Source organism: Manacus vitellinus, unplaced genomic scaffold (assembly GCF_001715985.3).
Source record: "Manacus vitellinus isolate BGI_N305 unplaced genomic scaffold, ASM171598v3 scaffold_37_pilon, whole genome shotgun sequence".
In the NCBI taxonomy this organism is placed as follows: Eukaryota; Metazoa; Chordata; class Aves; order Passeriformes; family Pipridae; genus Manacus; species Manacus vitellinus.
The window spans coordinates 643,072-664,096 of record NW_021940517.1 but is presented as its reverse complement, the minus strand read 5'-3'; the positions used below and the strand labels follow the sequence as shown (position 1 = coordinate 664,096).

At 37.4% G+C, this 21,025-nt stretch overlaps 1 protein-coding gene across 1 annotated transcript in view; it reads left to right on the top strand.

The window, feature by feature from the left end:
- Positions 1-21,025, top strand: part of PRKN (parkin RBR E3 ubiquitin protein ligase) — a 575,237-nt gene that overhangs the window by 167,446 nt on the left and 386,766 nt on the right. Inside the window, exon 6 of the mRNA XM_018077346.2 lies at positions 19,283-19,366. Coding sequence (XP_017932835.1) covers positions 19,283-19,366 — 84 coding nt within the window. The remainder of the gene's footprint in view (positions 1-19,282; positions 19,367-21,025) is intronic.

The window sequence follows — 21,025 nt, the reverse complement described above, 5'->3', positions numbered from 1 at the left end:
TTTAAGTTAGGTATCTAAAAATGTGATCTGTATTCGGCAAGGTCTCAAAATTGCTTTTTTTACAAGGCTTTGAAATAAAAAGCACTGCAAAGACACAATTCATATCCAGTCTGTGGATTGGCAGTACATTTTAACATTTATTCTCAGCTTTGTGCATAACTCTGATTTTTATTTTGTTCTTGTGAAATTGTAATGTGTCGTATTAGTGATTAAGGAGTGCAGCCTGAAGCTAGAAATTACAAAAATGTTTCTCTAAGGAAAATATTTTAACAATATTAAAAATAATAAGAAGTGTATCAACCACAGATGACTTGTTTGGTACAGTACATTAGCAATACACCAGATTCATTTCTAGAAAATGTACTTTGGGATAAAGTATGTTCTGCTGTGAAAAATGGCAAGCTCTTTTGAAAATGAAAAGTGATGCTCCTATCTGTGTTGTCAAAGACAGTAGAGGTCCTGGTACTTTTTATTATAGTCTAGAAAAGACTAAAAAAAAAGATTTTATTATAATCTAAAATTAAATTCCTGTGCTTCTTTTGTGTAGAGCATAATCTTAAGCCTTGGTATTGTTAGAATCACTGCCAGCTTTGCTAAAAGCAAAAGACAAAAAGTACAAACCTCCAAATTTAATTTTTTTTATCAGAAGATTTTTCCTAGGATACTTTAATTGTCCTTTTATGAAGGCTCTCTATTTCTTTGCTCCCTACTTGAGATAAAGCCTTAACAGGGCTGAACTCAACTTTCCTCTTCTCCTCTGGAAGCTTAATTCCTTCCCTGCTGTGCCACAGCAATATATCCTGACTTGGTTAAGCAGATGGACTGCTGTGACAGCGGGTTGCTGAGCCAGTGTGACCTCTCACAGGAATTAAATAAATACACCCGCTCAAATAAAGAGGTGTTTTCATGACATTACAGAGGTGTAATTAAAGCTCAAGAAAAACAGGATGTATTCTTGTTTTTTACATATTAATTATTATCAACAAAAATTCACTGTAGTCCCCATACCTTCACCCTTGAGGAACCATATAAATATAGGTGAAAAAGGGAAACACAGCTTTGCTCAAAACCAGTACTGTTGTCCAAGGCATTCTAGGATCTGCTACTTGTTTATTTCAATGTTCATTAATGTGCATTATAGTATGAATGAATATAAGTGTATTAGCCATCTACAGCTTGATAGATGATCATGTTACCCTGGCATTTGATGTATTCATCAATTTGGCTTACAGTATTCTGGCATGCAATCACATGCAAGAAAGCCCAAACATTATATCCCTTTTAATTTTGTTCAAACTATTTTCATGAATTAGAAGGCTAGACTTTTGTCATCTTTAATAAAAAAATTAGCATTATCAAATGAAAATGTAAACTAGATAGCAAAGTAAGAATGGAAATAATTCACAGGGTTCTCTTGAAGATGCAAAATCTAACTGAAATGTTATAAGAAAGAGATTCTTTCAGCCTTAACTAGATGCTCAATTATAAAGTTGTAATAATTTGATAAATCTGATTTCAGATTAATATTCCCAGCATTCTCAGGAAGTGCAAAACCATGAAGCAAACTTCTCTCTTAGCCAGCAGTTTCACTTATTCATCCTTGGGCCATAAAAAATGCTAATTACTGGTTATTTTTTCAAGTTGAACATTAACTGACAGGGAAGCATCTAATTCTGACCCACAAAAACATACTTTTTATTCAGTTTTGAAAGTATTTCTAGTTGGAGATTTTGTGCTTATTCCTGTGTACTTCTGCCTTCAGATACATGTTGTGGTCCACAACATGTGTGCTATACTCTGCATTGTGGCCAAAGGGATTTGTATAAGTCTAGAAAGAGTAACTTTTCCATCAGACATGTTCCTGTATGTTGGTAATGCTACTTTCCATTCTCATTATTATGTCTTATTTACTATGCCTTTATTAGGATTCAAATACCTATTTCTTTACTCTATGAATATGTGCTAAAGACCTGTCAATGCTATAAAGCCCCTTCTATAATGAATCAGATTTTCCATGACATCATACATCCTGAAAAGCTGCAAATAGTATCAGCAGTTGTTTTAATGAAAAAGAACTCTTCAGTAATTTCTATCTCAAAACCAAAATACAGTTCTCTTCCCTCTGAACTGAGTATCAGTAAGGGATAGATTCAGTCACCTAAGCATAAACATTTATCACACAGATACTCTTTCTTGAGTCAACTCTGCATCAAGTAAACTCTATATTTACTTGAGAATAAGATGATCCAACTCTGAGACTATGTATTTTTCTCCATTATAAAGAGAACATAGGAAATCTTGCTCATACATAAATGTCTATATTTAGTTAAATAAATACTGCTGTAGGTGTCTCTGGAGCAGACTTTCAAAGATATAAGTTGCTTGTGTTCTCAGATGTTCATGTGATTCATATAACTCATATTTGAATAATTGTCATAGGTGAATAGGGGTATGAATGTCAGAGGAATTGTGATTTATTGGTGCCACATTTCCACAGTGAGTCTTTGTCCTAGTTGCAAAAGCCTTCCAAAACTGAGTGGTAGAATATCTAAAATATTTAAAAATCTGAGCCTCTTGTCACAAGATAGACAATTGGTGTTAATGTAGGAAAAAATACTGCCTTTTTCATTGGTAAAATTGTAGCACTTAAAAAGGGTAAACAGAAAGTAGAAATAAAATGTGCTTTGTAGTTTCTGTATTTTGGATAAATACCAGTAAATGAAGTTGCTAATCTGCATAAATATTATTGAAGTCAAATAAAAACACAGTCTCAGCTGGGTTAATCCATCATGTCATTTACCTAGTTCAGAGTTGCAAAGCTTGCTTCAGGTAAAACAAAATATGTGGGATGCTGATGGATTTACAGGGTTTTCTTTGGATCTATATCCCGTGAATTATAATATACAGATTATTAAACATGGGGGCCAGTTTTGTACCTTTATTATGCTATTTGATTATGTGCCACATAGAAGCATTCTGTCTATTAGTATATGGACACAGTCTTACAATTGCTAACCTAACTGAGCTGTGCTGGCTAGGTTTTCTCATAATTTTTGTATTAAAACCAAATATGAGTCACCTGCCTCATTGACGCCAAGTCATTTCTTTTTTGCTGATTAATCTTGCAGGTCTAACTTCATTGGGTTTGCATGGGCACAATGTCCTGTTCTACTTAAAGGTACCTAAATGAACCATAAACAGAGAGTTTCAGCTTCCTCAACTGCTTTAACTGTTAAATAGAAAGTGCTTCCTTGGGATTTTTTAATTCTGAGTAATTTTCATATACCTGCTTTAGCCAATTTAGGTGGGAGCACCCTGAAAGCAGTTGAGGGTATAGTGTTGTCTGGACATACCACCAGAGAAGAATCCTCCTGTGCATCTTCCCAGCAATACTGGTACCCCCCAATATCTGATTACAAAGCATGGATGTGACTAACCTCAGTACATTTGCCACGTTCCCTGTTCTTTACCAGAAAGAACATGACCTAAGTGTACCCATTGGCATTTGCAGAGACCAGAACTCCTATTCCCAGCTCTGGCTTGCCTCAACTTTTTCCTACATTACCCTAGGCAACTTTGTGTGCCTAGTCTGCAAGTGAATCCAGGTGCTGTCTCAGCACACAGGACCAAGACTTTGTCCTGCAGCTGTGCCTAGTTTTAGCTTTCATCAGGGGTCCACCAATAGCCCTGTCAGTGGCTTAGTGCTCCCAGCTGGCAGTCACCTTTCTGATATGGGAACTCAGCTGCATCTGGTATAAAACCATCAGCGATGATCCTGCTCACCATTTTATGGGATACTCCTTGGCCTGTGTTCTGCTACAGCCTTGAAGGGAAACTCCTGATAGAAGTACTAAGGGGGAACTCAACAGAGTGTTGTGCAATTACAGTGTTTCAAGGTGGGCATCTGCTGCTTCTAAAGACTTTTTAAGCTACTTTTCCTATCCTGGGGAAAAAAACTACTTTAGGAAATGATTCTGTTTACTTACACCCTTCTTTATTCTGTTCTTCTTGTGCCCCCTTCCCCCCCATCGACCAACTTCTCCCTTCTCTGGGAAAATGAAATTGAACAAAAAAAAACCCCATGAAGCAAAAAATAAACCAACTGGTACCTTTGACAAGAGCTATCTCTGAGTACTTTCCAGGGTTGTGTTACATGTGCAGGTTTTGCTTTGCATAGGAATTTCTCATTATATTTCTACAATGTTTTCAGAAGGTGTTTTGCTTTTTCTTCCATTTGTTCTGAAGGAACATTTGGGAATCGTGTCTTCAGATTATTAAAATAAATGTGTCCTGGTAAATAAAAACTAAGTATGTAATTATGAGTGGACTTTATAATACTCCCTTTCAACTTATGTCTGCTTTCTTTTGGGTGAAACTTATCAACACAAGATGTGCTGTGAATTACCTGACTTGAGGGAGTTTAAGTACAACTAACATCAAATATGCATCTCCTCCTTGGTGTTTCTCTATTTATTTATATCTGTGTTTGTTTGTGTGTTTAACCAAAATAACAGCAAGCAGGTATAGAGTACAAAGATTCAGTAGCTGATTAGTGCAGTATGTAAAGAGAAAGTACAGCCTGTAAATATCTGTGATGTTCTCAGCAGGAACCAGACAACTGGAATCGCTGATAGGAGTCAAGGGAAAAAGTGCAGTTAATAATTTGTAGATATTTACACCTTTGCTGGTTTCTTTCACGGTACAAAGGCATTAGCAAAAGTGACAGAAACGAGTTATGAGCCATTTACTGGGGCTATCTGGAGGGATTTAATCTCACTAGGGTCATGGAGTTGAATTCTCTGGGAATTGGTGTTACCGTGATAGGCTGTATCTGAAGGCCTGGAGTGCAGAGATAAGACTTTAAGTCCAGCTGGAATTAGAAGCAGTAGAATTAACTGGATTGTAATGCTGTAAACCTTTTGGTTCAGATCCTGAAATGCCTCTGGATGGTAGTTCAAATCTCTTCCAGATGGAGGTTTGGCTCTGGGACCTATACGCAAGACAAACATTAGCAATGTCAAGGACTTTTTTTTGGAGCATGCACATTAAATCAGCCTTACATGGTTCAGCATGCTGCTTGTTGTTGTTGCTCAGTCTTACGGTTTCCTTAATATGGTGAGGAGGATGATTTACTTGTTTCGAAAGGCTAATTTTCCACTTCACTAACACTCACATGCATGTTTGTGGTTATTTCTTTTAAAGGAAGACTAGGAAAGTGTTTGAAAGGTCATTGCTTTTATAACAAATGAGGCAAGGCTGAATATAGCTGGCATATGCATATCAATATGAAATAATGGGGACTGCTATATAAAAGACATAAAACATCTATAAAGGAGCTATTAAGGGTTGGGGTTTTTGTCGTATTTTTTTTTTTGTTGTTGTTGCTGCTGTTGTTCCCCCTCCTACCTGGAGTTAGCTTTCCAAGGAGATGCTTTAGAATACTGGAAATGTGGAGACCTACCAACACATGCATATTTTTTTAAATATAGCACATTTTCTTTGGTGATACTGTATAATTAGACAAAGTGACAATGCATGAGTTAATTCTATGCTTACATTAAACACAAGAAGTTAACTGCAAACCATGATTGTAAAAGACTACAGTTTGTTTTTCTGAGCTTAAAATCAGGCAGTTTGCTCTAGTGTATTAGGAAATACAATCTCTAAGTCTGCTGCAGAGAAATAAAATTAAAGTACCAGAGAATAGTGATTAAGGAATATTTTTTATTTTATCTTTTATTTTTTTTCTCTAAAGATCTAAGTGGAGACAAATCTTTCTTCTGATTTCATTGGAAATACATAATTCTATAATAAGAGCCAGTAGGACTACTTCAATTTTTCGTTTTAGTAATATTTTTTATTTTTAAATCAGTACTTTTAATAATAGTATTTTCTAGTTTTACGCTAAATTATGAATTATACCAAATTTAAAAGTGAGGACTTCTCAATAGCTTGAGGCAATATGAAGAAAATTATTATATTGTGGATTTAGAAAATGGTGGACCAAGAGAGAAAGTGTCATTCCTACAGCTACTCAGTAGGCAAGCGAGAACTCTGAACAGAAACCTTTTTTTCAAATCCCAGCTATTTCTATTAGATATTGGACTACAAACACTTAATCTCATACAATAATTTGATTACTACAAAACTGCTGTCTTCTTTTTCCTGTTTGTAATAGGATTGTGTTCTGTGTTTGTGTGACCCTTTATCTCAAAGGAGATATACCCAATGGGAATTTGTCCAGTGAAGTGCATGGATATTTGCACAGTGTAATTAAATGCTTATTAATAGTTATCATGCATAAATGTCCATCTGTAGACTATCTGGTAGTAGCACTAAAGCTCTAGAGAATACGAATTATTTTCAAAAGTATTTTTCCACCTAAGGAAGCTTGGAAGAATTTAGCTGGTGAAAACTCAAGAATCAGAGAGCATGACTGTGTTCTTTATTTTATCTTGTTTAAAATCTTAAAGTGTGGATTGTTTTTGGTTGGTTTTGTTGTTGTTTTTTCTTTGGGGCGGGGGTGTAGGTTTTTTTCAGATATAAATATATTGTCTAAATGCACAGTAGCTCCAGAATATTTCTTTGGTGTTCCATTACTGTGCAAAGTTGTAAAAATGGTATAAGAGGGAAAACTTATGACCTTGTATTGATAACTCAGCAGTTGTTCAAGTGGAATTAGTGGAAGAATATTGGTATGAATTAAAAGGAAGATAGCATAACCCTGATCTGTAAAATAGCAGTCTTATTAGTATATAGTAGAGTTCTGTATATTTATAAAGTCCCATTTTACTGATTTCGATTCTTACTGACATTACAAATTAATGCTGGTATGAGACAAAACATTAGATCCCATTTTAATTTGCTGTTCCCCTTCCCTCCTACCACCCCTCTCTCCTCCAAAAGAAAATTAACTTTATGTGGCATGCCTTTTGTAGGTTTTTTTAAAAAATTTTAGGTGTAGACAAGTAAAAGACCTCATAATTTGAGGGAAGAAGATAGAGAAGTTGTAAGAAGATGACTAGTTACTTGATTTTTCTCTTATCGAAAAAGTATTCTATGTTTTTGACCCTTTTGGTTTTCATCAGAGTTGTGTGCTGTGTAGTATCTGGTATCAGTTTTTGCAACAAGGAGATAATCCACTCATATTTCTTGTCTACAGTTTGCATTCTATAAAGGTGATGGGATTACATATGCTTTATCTTTGTGAAGAGAAGCCATTCCCTTAATTATAATTATCTTGTCTACAGAGTTGCAATTTTGGTCGGTTAGTTGCTCTGCAGATGTAGTGTCTGTTCAGATCAGACCAAAACTTGAAATAAAGAGAAACAGCTTGTTTCTCATAAAGACACTGAGTCTTGGAAAAATGTGTAAGACCCGGAATGGTGGAACACAGTTATAAAGAACAGTTGTGCTAGTGTGTGTGTTTTTGAAGAAGTTCTGCATGTTTTTATTAATGTATAGTGTGGTCTACTGCACAGCTGTGTTCTGATTAAAGTGCGAGTTCCAGATCCTCTTCATTACTATAACTAAATTTGTTATAGCTAAGCCTGATGATGACAAATAAATAAAAAGTACTGATTAAGCCACTGCCATAGGCACTGAACTGTGAATAAGTCATAATATTAATTCTAGTTAATCAATTTTATTTGTTGTCACAGTTTACACTGAGCCATAAGCAAGGAAAACAACATCACAGTGATAGTTAGAATATTATTATAAAATGCCAGGCATTTAAATAATATATCTGTTGTCTTCCCCTGTGACAAAAGAAACAGATACTGAATAAGATTGCAATAAAAGAAAAGGGAACTCTATCTCCAGAATTAAGTGTATTAAAATCCGTAGAAATGCAAATTTGTTTGAAATGACTGTCATGCCAGTCTCAAAGTAACTTGATTTTATGTCTAAGGGCCTACTCTTTTCTGAAGTGATTAGCACACTTGGTTTTATAGGTGGTCTTAGCCTGAAATGGAGTCAGCAATTTGAATGCAAGTCATCACGTTCATAAATGAAATACAGATATCTTGTCTACAAATCTAAAATCTTTTAATCATGCTTTTCAGAATTCAGGGGATATCTGAACTTCACCATGAAATTAGATGATGTTTTATGTAGCCGATTTGTCCTGAATTATGCATTTCAAAATATCTTGATAGCAGTCACCTTTTAAAGTAACTTATTTCTATACTTTCTAATGCTTGTGAAGTGACTTCAGACATACCATCCATGATTAGAGAGTTACTCATTTTGTAGCAAAGTGTATCATACTGTACTGTGTGAAAGGAAATCAAAAGCTAAACCTAGAAAAGCACTCATGGGCCTGAAACAGGTTAGGTGTGGGGTAGAGTTATCCCAGTGATGCCTAGCTGTGTTGGCCTTGCCTTGTAGGTGTCTTTTTCAGAACACTGGAGCACAGGGAAATTCAATGCTTATGCCCCAAATGCCTCTTATTTAAGAAAATCAGCTCCTAGAATAATATGAACGATTCAGAGCAGGTATAAAAATGAGGTATTTCTTCAACTTAATATCCTTCAAAGCCTGATCTGGTAAGACAGTCACAGAGATGAACTTGTATGCACAAACAAAACTAGGCTGTTACAAAATTGAGGTGTTAGTGGCATCATTTACCTTTATGCAGAGGTGTTACAACCTGCCCCTGAAGGTGGGAGTAGCTGAGGTTCTTGTTAATAGATCCCTTAGGGCAGATTAGAGTGAAACAACACTGAATGACTGGTGTGTGGGTGTTTGTGTACATATCTATATATAGATAGATAGATATGTGTGTATGTGTATTTCTAGGGCTTATTTTAGAAAAATTTGGTTGTAAGTGAAAGGAGATATGTAGACATTTTGGTTATTATTTATAGAAATGCAACAATATAAAAGTATAAATATAGCACTTAAGAAAATACATAAGGAAGAGAAAGAAAGGATAAGAGTAGAAAGATGTCACCACCTGTGGATCCAGCAACGAGACTCGATTGTTGCAATTTCAATGTCTGTTGGTCAAAGTCTATTGATTGCAGTCTTGATCCATCATGGTTGGGGGCAATACCCAAAATACAGAGTTCAGTGAGTTAATATACCTTCAGGTTTGTGGTACCTCCCCAGGGCAGGAGTTTTAAACTGTCTGATTCAACACTGTGGATCTGTTGCAACACTGTGGATCATGCGCAGTCCTCTTCTGAAAGGCCCCAGAAATGAGTCTGGGGGTTCTTCAGGGATCTTTGATCGTTTATGACACCTAAGACATGACAGTTGTCTCTCACGTCAGCATAATTGAGCCAGTTATGCCCCATCAGAAAGGGATGGAAACCTTCAGACCTATGTATGAATGTTCTGGTACCTCTGCCAGAAATGAGTTTTGGCCTGAGCCAGTTGTGTGAGGTAGGACATTAGCATGATAAAAAGCATTACCCCACCTCCACAGGATCTGTTTCTTATTGGCCTTCTCCCTTATCTGACTCAAAACACAGCTTGTTGCTAAACAGAGGTTAGTTTGTTGTGGTCGTCCTCTGGTGGTTGGTGCTCATCCCCTCTCCACCTGGGCTGTTACTATGCAGATCAGAGGTTTTGCCACCACACATCTAAAAACTCTCCTTCTCCCCTTCAGTTGGGGGGTGCAAACCTGGCCTCAGCAAAGCACCTGCTGCTTTTGCAAATGACCAATTGCTTGAGTCCTTTACCTTTAACATTTCAGTCTCTCACAAGGGGCCTCCTCAAGAGTTTCTGTCAGAAAACGGGTGATTTAGGTTCCAAATGCCCCTTTAGCCTGAGTTGGTTCACCTTTTCTGTGATTTTTTTTTTGGTGAAAATCCTAAAGATTGACTTAAAGTATTTTCCAGTTGTGCCAATATGTAGAAAATGTTTCAAGAGTAATTAAAAATAATTCAAATTTGTGCACAGGTAAGAGAGAGATATGATGGGGAAAAAAGGCTGAGCTGCAGTCTTTAAAACACTGCTTCAGGAGAAGAAAAAGTATTTGATACTAGATTATAAGGAAAGTATCTCTGTGCTAATAAATCATGTTACTCCACAAAAATTATCTGAGGGCTAGAGCACCTCTTCTGTAAGGAAAAACTGAGAGAGGTTGTTCAGCCTGGAGAAGAGAAGGCTCTAGGGAGACATAATTGTGGCCTTTCAATACTTAGGAGGGGCTTATAATAAGGATGAGGACAGACTTTCTAGTAGAGCCTGTTGTGATAGGACAAGGGGTAATGCTTTTAAATTGAAAAGAGGGTAAATTTAGACTGGAAATCAGAAAGACATTTTTTTTTACAATGTGGATGGTGAGACACTGGAACAGGCTGCCTAGAGAGCTGATGGATGCCCCAGCCCTGGACACATTCAAGGTCAGGTTGGATGTGGCTCTGAGCAACCTGTTATAGTTAAAGATGACCTTAAAAGGTCATCTAACCTAAACAATGCCGTGATTCCATGAGTCGTTTGGATCAACTCCTTCCTGTATATGCAGTACCTTGATTGGAAAGACAGGATCCTGAATTGCCTGGCATAATCTTAATATTTTAATGTTAGCTATGTTATTATGTAAAATACTTTAAGAATCATCTTTTCATTTCTTTTATGTGTAGTAAGCAGGAGGGAAAAAGCAAACCCTAGAAACACCATGCATGCAATATAATCTTAAATGAATCTCAAATGAATCTGAATAATGCATCTGATGCAGTGTTTCCTACATTTCTTAATGGCTTTTGCTTGTGAATGCTGTGGTGGGTATGTAAAATTGAGAGTAACTATAGAATTCAGAAAAAAATAGCAAAGAGTAATTTCGTTTAGTTGTTTTCCTTTTAAAAAAGAAGTCTTTGGTATCCTATTACCTTTCCTTTTGGAACACAGGAATATTCTTGCTGAAATTGGTATGCTTTTGTCTGTCAGCATTTCTGATTATGTGTAAAATCAAAAAATGGATGATATAGCAATCTATTTTCCTCAGATACTGTAGTGTGTAATCTTGATTTTACAGTGTTATATAGGTGCAGTAACCGAAAAAAAAGGTTTGATCACCTTATGAAGTTAGTTTCTTGCCAGTGTCTTGCTAGTGGCTCTTTAGCTCTAGACTTTTGTGTTGATTAGTTGAGAAATATGTCCTTAGTAAAAATGTGGAATGGATTCGGGGGGGGGGGTTAATTTTTTTTAATTTTTTTTTTTTTTTTAAGAATGTATCTAGTATCCTTGGAGTTTGTATCTTTCTATGGGAGTGGGAGGGAATCACAGAATATGCTGAGTTGGAAGGGACCCATCAAAATCATGAAGTCCCTGTGCAGGACACTCAAAGAATCACACCATGTGCCTGAGAGCGTTGTCCAAATGCTTTTTGAACTCAGACAGGCTTGGTGCTGTGACCACTACCCTAGGGAGCCTGTTCCAGCACCCAACCACCCTCTGGGGGAAGAACCTTTTTCTGATATCCAATCTAAATCTCCCCTGGCACAACTTCAGGCCATTCCCTCAGGTCCTGTCACTGGTCACCACAGAGAAGGGATCAGTGCCTGCCCCTCCTCTTGCCCTCACAAGGAAGTTGTAGACTGCTATGAATTATCTCCTCAGTCTCCTCCAGGCTGAACAGACCAAGTGACCTCAACCACTCCTCATACGCCTTCCCCTCAAGGCCCTTCACCTTTGGACACTCTCTAAGAGGTTAATATCACTTTTTTATTGTGGTGTCCCAAACTACACACTATATTCAAGGTGAGGCTGCACCAGTGCAGAGCAGAGAGGGACAATCACCTCCAACTGGCTGGTGATGCTTTGCCTGATGCCCCCCAGGACACAGTTGGCCCTCCTGGCTACCAGGGCACTACTGACTCATTCAACTTACCATCAACAGGACCTCCAGGTCCTTTTCTGTGGCTCTGCTTTCCAGCATCTCATTCCCCAGTCTGTACTAACATCAAGGGTTGCCCCATCCCAGATGCAGTATCCGGCACTTCCTTTTGTTGAATTTCATATCGTTGGTGATTGTCCAGCCCTCTAATTAGACAAAGTTTCTCTACAGGGGAAAGTTTTTCTGCCTTAGAGGAAATCAACGGCTCCTCCCAGTTTTGTATTGTCTGCAAACTTGCTTAGTATCCCCTCCAGTCCTGTATCCAACTGATTTATGAAGATATGGATTTACCATAGCATAAGTAGTTGAATTGACTGTTGTCTCTGGACATGTTGTCTAATGGTGACTTACAGAAGTGAATCAGTGGGCTGACGGCTTCTCTAGGTATGGCCTACAATGGGAATGCTCTAGCTTTATCTCTCTGTCCAGAGACTTTTTAAAATTGTTTTTAATCCTTGTAAAGAAAAATATTTAAAATTGAATGATGTGACATGCAATTATCACATCTGAATTAAATTATTACTGTGGAATAGTCATGAGGCTTGGATTTTTATTTTACATCTTTGGTTTATTGCCTTTGTGTAACTGCAACTCATATGAATTTGAATTATAAGGTGTCTAGTTTGCACTCTTTGCAATATGTTAATTGCAGACCTCGGCTTGTATATTGGCTTACTTAGATTTTGCGTTTTTGTGTACTTCTTCATTTAGTCCATATACTTCCCATGCAGACATGGGTTATGATGTATTCAGATTGCAAGACTGGCGTGATCTTCTCTGCCTAAAATGCATGAAATTGCTTAAATGTTTCTGTAGTTCAAAACTTTTAGATGAAATGGTTTCATGTTTGACATGAAATTATAGTAGTAACTGGTAAAAAAATACCTTCATGGGGAAAATGTATCTTCCACCTGCTCTGCTCTGAGAGATTTGCCTTAAGGAATAGAAAGTTCAGTGTAATCCTCATTTATTGTCAGTTCCAGTCAGCAGCATATTTTCATACAGAAGTTTGGATATGTTTACTGAATTTTAACTCTACCACTCAGTTATGGAGAGCTCAAAGATGTGAGGATTTGATACCCGATCCTAAAGGTGCTTCACCTCTGAATGACCAACACTTTTCTGGAGCTCTCTGACTTGAAGAGGTTGACTCCTTATGTGGTTACTGACAATTTATCTGTGTGCTAATCGCGTCTTCTTTAAAATTGTGCCAAGTCTGTCTGGATCCCAAGGGCACTGACCAGCCCCCAGCAGCCCCCTCTCACCCTGCACAGAGCTGTCGTGCAGCCTGACCCCACTGGTGCAGAGGGAATGGGGAGCTTTCCATTGGGCTGCTCCTCACTGCCCAGAAAGTCCTGTGAGACAAAATCTATGTGCTCCAGGCAGCTACTGCTTTAGAAAAAGCTGAGAGACATAGTAAGTTTAATTCAGATTTAGTTGTTTTACAGCTTGTAACTTTGATTTGGGAGTGGAAACCATAGGAACACAAGGAGTGTTTTGGGTAGACAAACAAAATGGCCTTTGCATTTTCTGATCCCAGCCACAAATCCTTAATACATGGAGGACTATTTTCTGTATGTTGAGAGTTGTAGTAGCTCAAATAACCTTGAGCATTCTGGGCCAGACTGAATACATCCCAACTGGAGTGAGAAGAGGGATGTGTATTTTGATTTTTGATTTTTCCTGTCTGTTAGCTCCCTTTCATCTGCCCACTTCCCTGTGGAAGGAGCCCTGGAAAGTCACCACAGCAGCAACAGCAACTGAAGCCAGAGGGCTTTAGTCTGCTCCTGGATGCACTGACCTCAATGGGATCTGCTGGTGTTAACATTCATAACTGTGGATTTTTTTAATATTATAATTTCAATGACACAGTAAATACATGGCATGTTTAGAGAATTTTAGATATTTTCTCTAGTTGTGTTTTCTTTTTGCACTCTAGAAAAAATATTTAATGCTATCCAGACAAAAAACATTGATAGATTAGTAATCATTAGTCTGACAGACTGTTTTGAATGAAGTTTGATTATTTGTTTTAGGACGCTTTACATCCATTTTTTTCAGTTCTTTATCTCTCATTCAAGACCAAAGTTTAGCTACATTACTCTCAAGAAGTCTAGCAGCAGCAGCAGGACTTTATAGTTCAATTTCTCAGCTGCAGTTGTTGTATTTGAATTATCTTTTTACCCCTTTTTGTTTGGGAGGGCCAACCGAAATAACTGTTCAAAAGCACATTTTGAATAAGTTTTTTGCTTGTATAAGAAATTGTTTGTTCTGGCAACACCATTCACATTGTAAAATATTATAAATGAAGAGGTGACTCTGGAGACTTTTATCTTGGGTGTCTTTGTATGAACTTTCATTATTTAGTTAAGATCAGTAGAATGACTTGCAAATCCTTGTTGTATGATACAGTATGAAAGAAAAGACAAGAACTTACTAAAATCATCTGATTAATGGGTTTTCTTCTCTTTTCTTTTTTTTAGCAAAAAAAACCTGTGATAAGAAAGAAAAAGTATTGATCAATAAAATAATGTAATAGAAAGTATTTGTACTATCCTTACCTTTATTTTCAGTTAGAGATGTGATACCATCATGTTTCATTTGAAATAACTACCATGCAGGAAATGTTCTTAATTGCACAATTGCGAGCAGTTCAGCCAATTGTCAGCTACTTCATTTTGAAAGAGTTATAACTGTTAACATAAAACTGTCAGTTTACTAATTAGGCTGGGCACTCTTAAAGAAAAATTGCATCTCTAAGAAACCACTGTAAATCAAACCAGTAGGTTCAATCCAACAAATACTCAAAGCATGTGATTGACTCTACTTCAGCCTTGTAGGCTCCCTTCAAATACTGGATTATCTATGGGGTCTCCATGCAACCTTCTCTTCTCCAGGCTGAACAGCCCCAACTTTCTCAACCTGTCTTTTTAAGGAAGGTACTCCAGTCTGCTTATCAGTTTCATGGCCCTCCTCTGGACTTTCTCCAACCCTTCCATATTCTTATGTTGGGGGCACCAGAACTGTACACAGTACTCAGGTGGGGGTCTCACAAGGGCAGAGTAAAGAGGGAGAATCTCCCTCGACCTGCTGGTCATGGTCCTTTTGATGCAGCCCAGGATTCGTTTGGCTTTCTGGGCTGTGAGTGCACACTGCTGGCTCATGATGACTTTTTTGCCAACCGTCACCCCCAAGTCTTTCTCCATAGGGCTGCTCTAGCAAGTAGCTTACTTAATAACATGGTCTAGTTGTATTCGTGATTGTCAAGATGAAGAATAATGAAATAAATATGGAGCTTTACATGAATGCTATGATTCAAATAGATTTTTCTTTGGAATTGAAATAAAATATCCAGACTTTCTAGTATTAGAAATGTACCATATGAATCTTTTCTGCTGAGTCTAATTGAGTGTTGCTCATGTAACAGCTAGATTTTTCTTAGTAAGTGCTTAAAAAGATGGTCAGATTGCTCTTTTAAATTAAGCCTGCTAAGAATTTATAATATCTAGATTGGTGTATTTAAAAGTCTTAAATTTTCATCTCCATTACTACACTAAGAAAACAGGATGAAAGCTTTTATGTAAATGTGTTATATCCATACAGTGCTCAGAAGAAACCATCTCAGCATTCAGCAATGCCACTCTAATCACAAGTGTGAAATGTGAAAAGCGAATCATGTACAGAGCTAGGGATGCTGAGAAAAAAGTATGAATGCACTGGTTTACCAATGGTAACATCAGGCCTAATCAATAGCCTGATAGGCAGATAAACTGCTTGAGAGACATAAAGCAGTTTGTCTATCCAATAAAAACATCTGTGTTTTTCTTCCTTTTCACTGACTCTAGAATTTGCCCAGTTCCTTGGGGATTTATCAGCTCTTGACCCTTCTCCAGCCTTACCCATCTGTTCTGAGACATTCATTAGCCTCTAGGATCTGACTCTGTTGTTGTCTTGCAAATCACCCTTCCTCAGAAATATTATGGAAGTAGCATAATAAGAAAAAAAATGTTGGAAGGTGCTAGATTTTAGAGAAGCAAACAAGCTTTAGGCAGGTGATGCTGAGGGAAATAGCTCTGATTATTTAGTAAAAATGTTTATACTGTTGTAGGAAACGGTGTGTTCCTTTTATAAAATTCTTTTTTAAAGATTGAAGTGGTCATATTGTGAAAGCAAGCTCAAACTTGCTTTGAGAAGAGTAGAAGAAAATAATAGCAAGAAGTTTTTATCATCTCTTCTATGGGTTAGGTTTGTTACAGTTGGTGGGGATCTCTTGCTGTTTATGCAATAGTTATCGCCTGTGGTAAACTGTGTTTGCATATCACTGCATGGCCTAGATTGGAAGAGACCTTAAAAGATCATCTAGTTCCAACCCCACTGCCATGGGCAGGGACACTTCCCACTAGAGCAGGTTGCTCAAAGCTACATTCAGCCTGACCTTGAACACTTCTGGGGATGGGGCATCTACAACTTCTTTGGGCAACCTCTTCTGGTGTCTCACCACCCTCACAGTAAGGAATTTTTTCCCAATACCTAAATCTAAACCTACTCTTTTAGTTTGTAGCCATTCCCCCTCACCCTGTCACTACATTGCTGTTGTAAAAAGACCCTCTCCATTTTTCTTGTAGGCTCCCTTCAGGTACTGTAAGGCCACAATCAGATCACTCTGAAGCCTTTTCTTCTCTGAACTGAACAAACCCAAACTCCTTTTGTTCTAGGAGAGGTGCATGCTTACTGTCAGAATACATCTTGGTTCCTACTTTATCTGGGGGGCAGAGCTGTTCATCTATACTGGCGCTGGAAGCAGTGAATTGTGGTAGCTTGGAGTGGATACCCTGGTTAGAGTGGCTAAAAGGAAATAAATTTTTCTAGCATTTTGGGGAGCTTTTTCTGTCTTACTGTCTCAAGATGCTGAAATCATGCCAAGGAGTCGTCATAAAATGTTAAGCTCTTCAAATACGCTCACATAGACATGTCAGTAGCCATAGTTTTGCAGAGGAGCCTGAGTGTTCGCATGGTTTGCATCAGGTTTAGCACATTTCTAGTGACTTGTATGCTGATTTTTAAATTCTCTCAAGACCTGAAATTATTTCTTACATAACTTTAAAAATCCTTCTGCATTAATACTTGTTCCTTGCTTGGGTCATTTGCTCAACATTTTAATGATTTATGTCTCTCGTGTAGATAGTAGCAGGTACAAAGATGTGTTTTAATGATATTCTACTGCATATTGTTCACTAGGGGAGAATATAAAGCAGGGAAAATACAAAGCATTGAATATGTGGATAGTTTTCAGTCTTTTTAATGATTCAGAGTCTTTGATCAATCACTGGTTTCTATTGCTGACCTCTGCTTCTGACCTTCCACTTACTTTACAGGTCAACAGTTCTATCAGCAACTGCATTTTGAATAATTTTGTTATTTGAGATCTTGAGATAGTGCTTCTGGTTTTGAAGATTTTTTTTTTTTTTCACGTGGTCCTCGATGAAAATTCAGGTTTTGTTCTACAATAAAAAATGGCACCTTGGCTACTGGAAGGAAAGTACTCTGAGAGTAGTGTACTGTACTGTCCACTATAGTGGGCATCAATACAATAACCTGGTGGAATGTACGCAGATTTCCAGTAGTTCCCTCATACATTGAAAAAAACACCTCAGTCCCACCCCCCCCCCCCCCCGTTCTCCATATGATGCATAGGAGTTTCAGTTCAAGTTTAATATGCCATTTTCCAACTTTTTTTTTCCTGTCTTCCCTCTCAAAAAGGGAAGGAACAACTCCCATATGCCCAAAGCATAGAAATTTCCATACCTAGTTATTTGGGAAATACTCAACTACATTTGATATGACTTTTTCTATTCAGTGGTGTTCTTTCTATTTCTTTCTTTATTCTGTCATTTTCCCATTTATACACCGGAAAAGTCTTCTGTGATGTATCCCTTCTAATGCATAGCTTCCTCTGTGAGCCATTTGGCTGGGTACAAGAGGGCCAGTTGCTTTAATCTCGCAATCAGAAGACTTTGTTCCTCTCACAGTGTGTTCTTGATTAATGCAAACTAATAATTGCAAACGCTACAGTGTGCAGTGTTACAACACCAAAAGTGATTGGCTGGCCTGCAGTTTGACAGGCTTTTCTTAGACTCAAGAAAGAAGGATAGAAAAATTGCATTTCAAAGTGTTTATCTCGCCAGAATTCCTAATTGTATTTTGACGCAATTATAGCAATGGCATTTAGTAGTGCTGTTGCTAAAGAAACATTAACATTTTGAATGCAGAGTTTTTTTCAAGGACAAATGTCTTTTTTGCTATTTTAGTTTTGAAGGTGGAAAACTAAAATTCTCAAGCACACTAAATCTTTTGAGTGTGTTAAGTTAGCATTAATAATAAAATATGACCCTGAATAATACCAAGTGCAGATATGGGAAAGATTTTTCCTCATTTTTCAAACGTGGAAAATGAGGCATAGTATAGGGTTTCTTTGTTTGGTTGGGGTTTATTGTTTTGTTAGTTTTTTCTCTCCACTCATCAATGCCAGACAGACACAAACCCAGTATATTCTGTCAGTCCATTATTCCTGCTGGATTAATTCCTACTTGTCCCTTAAAAACTTGATCTAACTTTTGCTAGAACAAAAAACCCCAGCACTATTGACTTAAAGCTAGATCCGGTTAATGTTATCAAAAGAGTTAAATGAATCTGACTTTCTTATGGGTTTCTGCCCATCATAACAGTTAAAATAAAGAAGTGATGAATAGGGTAAGGTTTTTAGGAGGTAAAAATAGGAAGCTGTTAGCTACAGAGTGAGTGAACAGTTGATAGTCACTGATAGTGTGGGACTGTGCTCCTAGTTCCCTGTATATATGCTTTTAGCATACCTTAAGTAGAAGATGACATTTTTATTTCGAACAGTGAGCTGCTTTGTGTGAAAAGTGCTTTTGTACGCATGAGAAATGTTGTGAGGAAATTATTGCAGAGTGAGAGCACCATGCCATGTAGCACACTAGCTTTCCCCTGGAGATAAGAACTTAAAAGGTGACTGCAAAATTCATATTACTGTTTTTACTGTTAATAAATAAAAAAGATATTTTCCTCTTAGTCAGCTGCAGACCAATGTGTAAACAGTGTTGAATCAGAAGATGAGTCTTTGTAGCTTTTTGATTATGATTAAGTCAGTCTCTGTCTTAAGCTAAGAAAACATACCTACTATTTGGCTCCTGTTCACAACACTGACCTTAGGGTGGAGGGACCATATGTCCTATTTGTGACTGAGCTTTACTGGTGAATATTGTTGTATACTCTGATTGAACTGTAATAATGACAAAACTGTCTAGCTAAAATCTAAAAGAAATGGGGGTAGGAAAAGCAGTAATGAAATAAAATTTTATATGTTTACTTATGAAGTGAATTAAAACCTTTATATGCTTTGGTTTTGGTTTGCAGGGCCCATCTTGCTGGGATGATGTGCTGATTCCCAACAGAATAAGAGGTGTTTGCCAGTCCCAAGGGTGCAATGGAAATGTAGCGGTAAGATTTTGTCATGTTTCTCCAAGTACGGTGGTGCTTATAAGAATAATTCCTTGTAACGATTCTAACCATGTTAGAATTTCAGTAATAAATATAGAGCAACATGTATGGTACTTCAAAAGAGCTGTTCAGCATCAGATAATATACCTCTGATGTCTGGCAAAATGGAGGAACTTGAGTCAGTTGCTGTTTGGAATGAAGGAGGAAATAATTTTATCTCATCTTTTGCACTGAAGTAGAACTCTTACATTTTCAAGTATGCATAGGTTAAATGCATAATGTAATACTTAAATGTTTATGCCGATGCTCATTTTAGAATTATTATGTATATCATTGCCCTGAAAGCTTCAAATTTCCATGTCATCTTGTATATCAGAACTTGCATATCTGATTTCCAGGCTTTGTCCACAGGAGTGGGTTCTTCACAATGATTACTTTACAATCTGTTCTCTCATGTCTTTTTGCTGTTCTTTCCTTTGTTTCCTGAAGTTACATCAATGAAAAGACTGAGTAAGAAGGACCACAGGTATCTCAAATTCTTAATGAAGATTTTTTAAAACATTACTTATGTATACTTACATCTTTTCATGTATTAGATATTTATAGTATTTAATACTAAAAAAGTTTTAAGAACACTTCCTTCTCAGGAAAAAGCTTAATTTGAGTGTTCCTTCTGGACATAGATTTTTAAAGACAGACACAAAGCTTCATGTATATGGAAGGATTCTACTCATCAAAGATTTGCAGACTGGGACTACGTAAGCGCCTTTTTTCAGAGTTTCTCGCCTACTCTGGTGCAGCCTTCTCTTTGTCTTCCCTAGCAAGACAGTTGTAAAGGGGCATGTCTATACAGTTCCATAGATGTCTCCTGCTAGGCCACAGATGGTGTCAGAAAATACTTTTATTTAACTTTAGGCACCAAATGATTGTTTAGCAGCATGGGATTTATGGCTGTGTCCATGTGCAGCCAACAGAAACTGCAGCTTTTGGGCTTCTGCATCTTGATGTGCATCTTGTAATAGTGGCTCAGCCACGCTTTTGAAAGTGGTCAATGTTAGACATTCAAGTGGTATTCTCAGAATAGTACTGTTGGAGTGTAAAAGCAAGCACCACTCTGCCTCTGGACAGATTGGCTGTACTCTGCCCAGTTTTGATATGCTTCAGGAAATATTCTGGGTGCAAGAGGGTTGACTGCCTGACTTTGTTACCTGTTTGTTGTCGCTGTGCCACTTCTGTCCCTGGGAAGAAGTCCTTCCTGTTTTCTGTTCTTTCTTTAAGGATGACACAGGAACATGAAGAAGGTAAAACTTGCTTTTGACAAGGAGAGAAGTCTCCTTGGCAGGTATCCAGCTTGAGCCTTTATATACAAAAGCGTGTGATTAAAATTCCCAGTTTTGTCACCTAGTGGGACTTGGAGAATATATCTGACTGAATTGCAGCTACCAACTTATAGCTTTTGTTATCCAACATATTTGTGAAAAAGGTACTGAAATAACAACACTTTTGGCAGCCCTATCTCCTGAGCTACATCCCATTTTCTCAGTGAATCAGTTATTATTTTTTAAAAGCAAAAAACGAAGCAAGATAGCATCCTTTGTGAAGAGAGAAGACAAAAAGCATTGACCATAAAACTAAAATCTTAACTGGCTAATGTTGTGG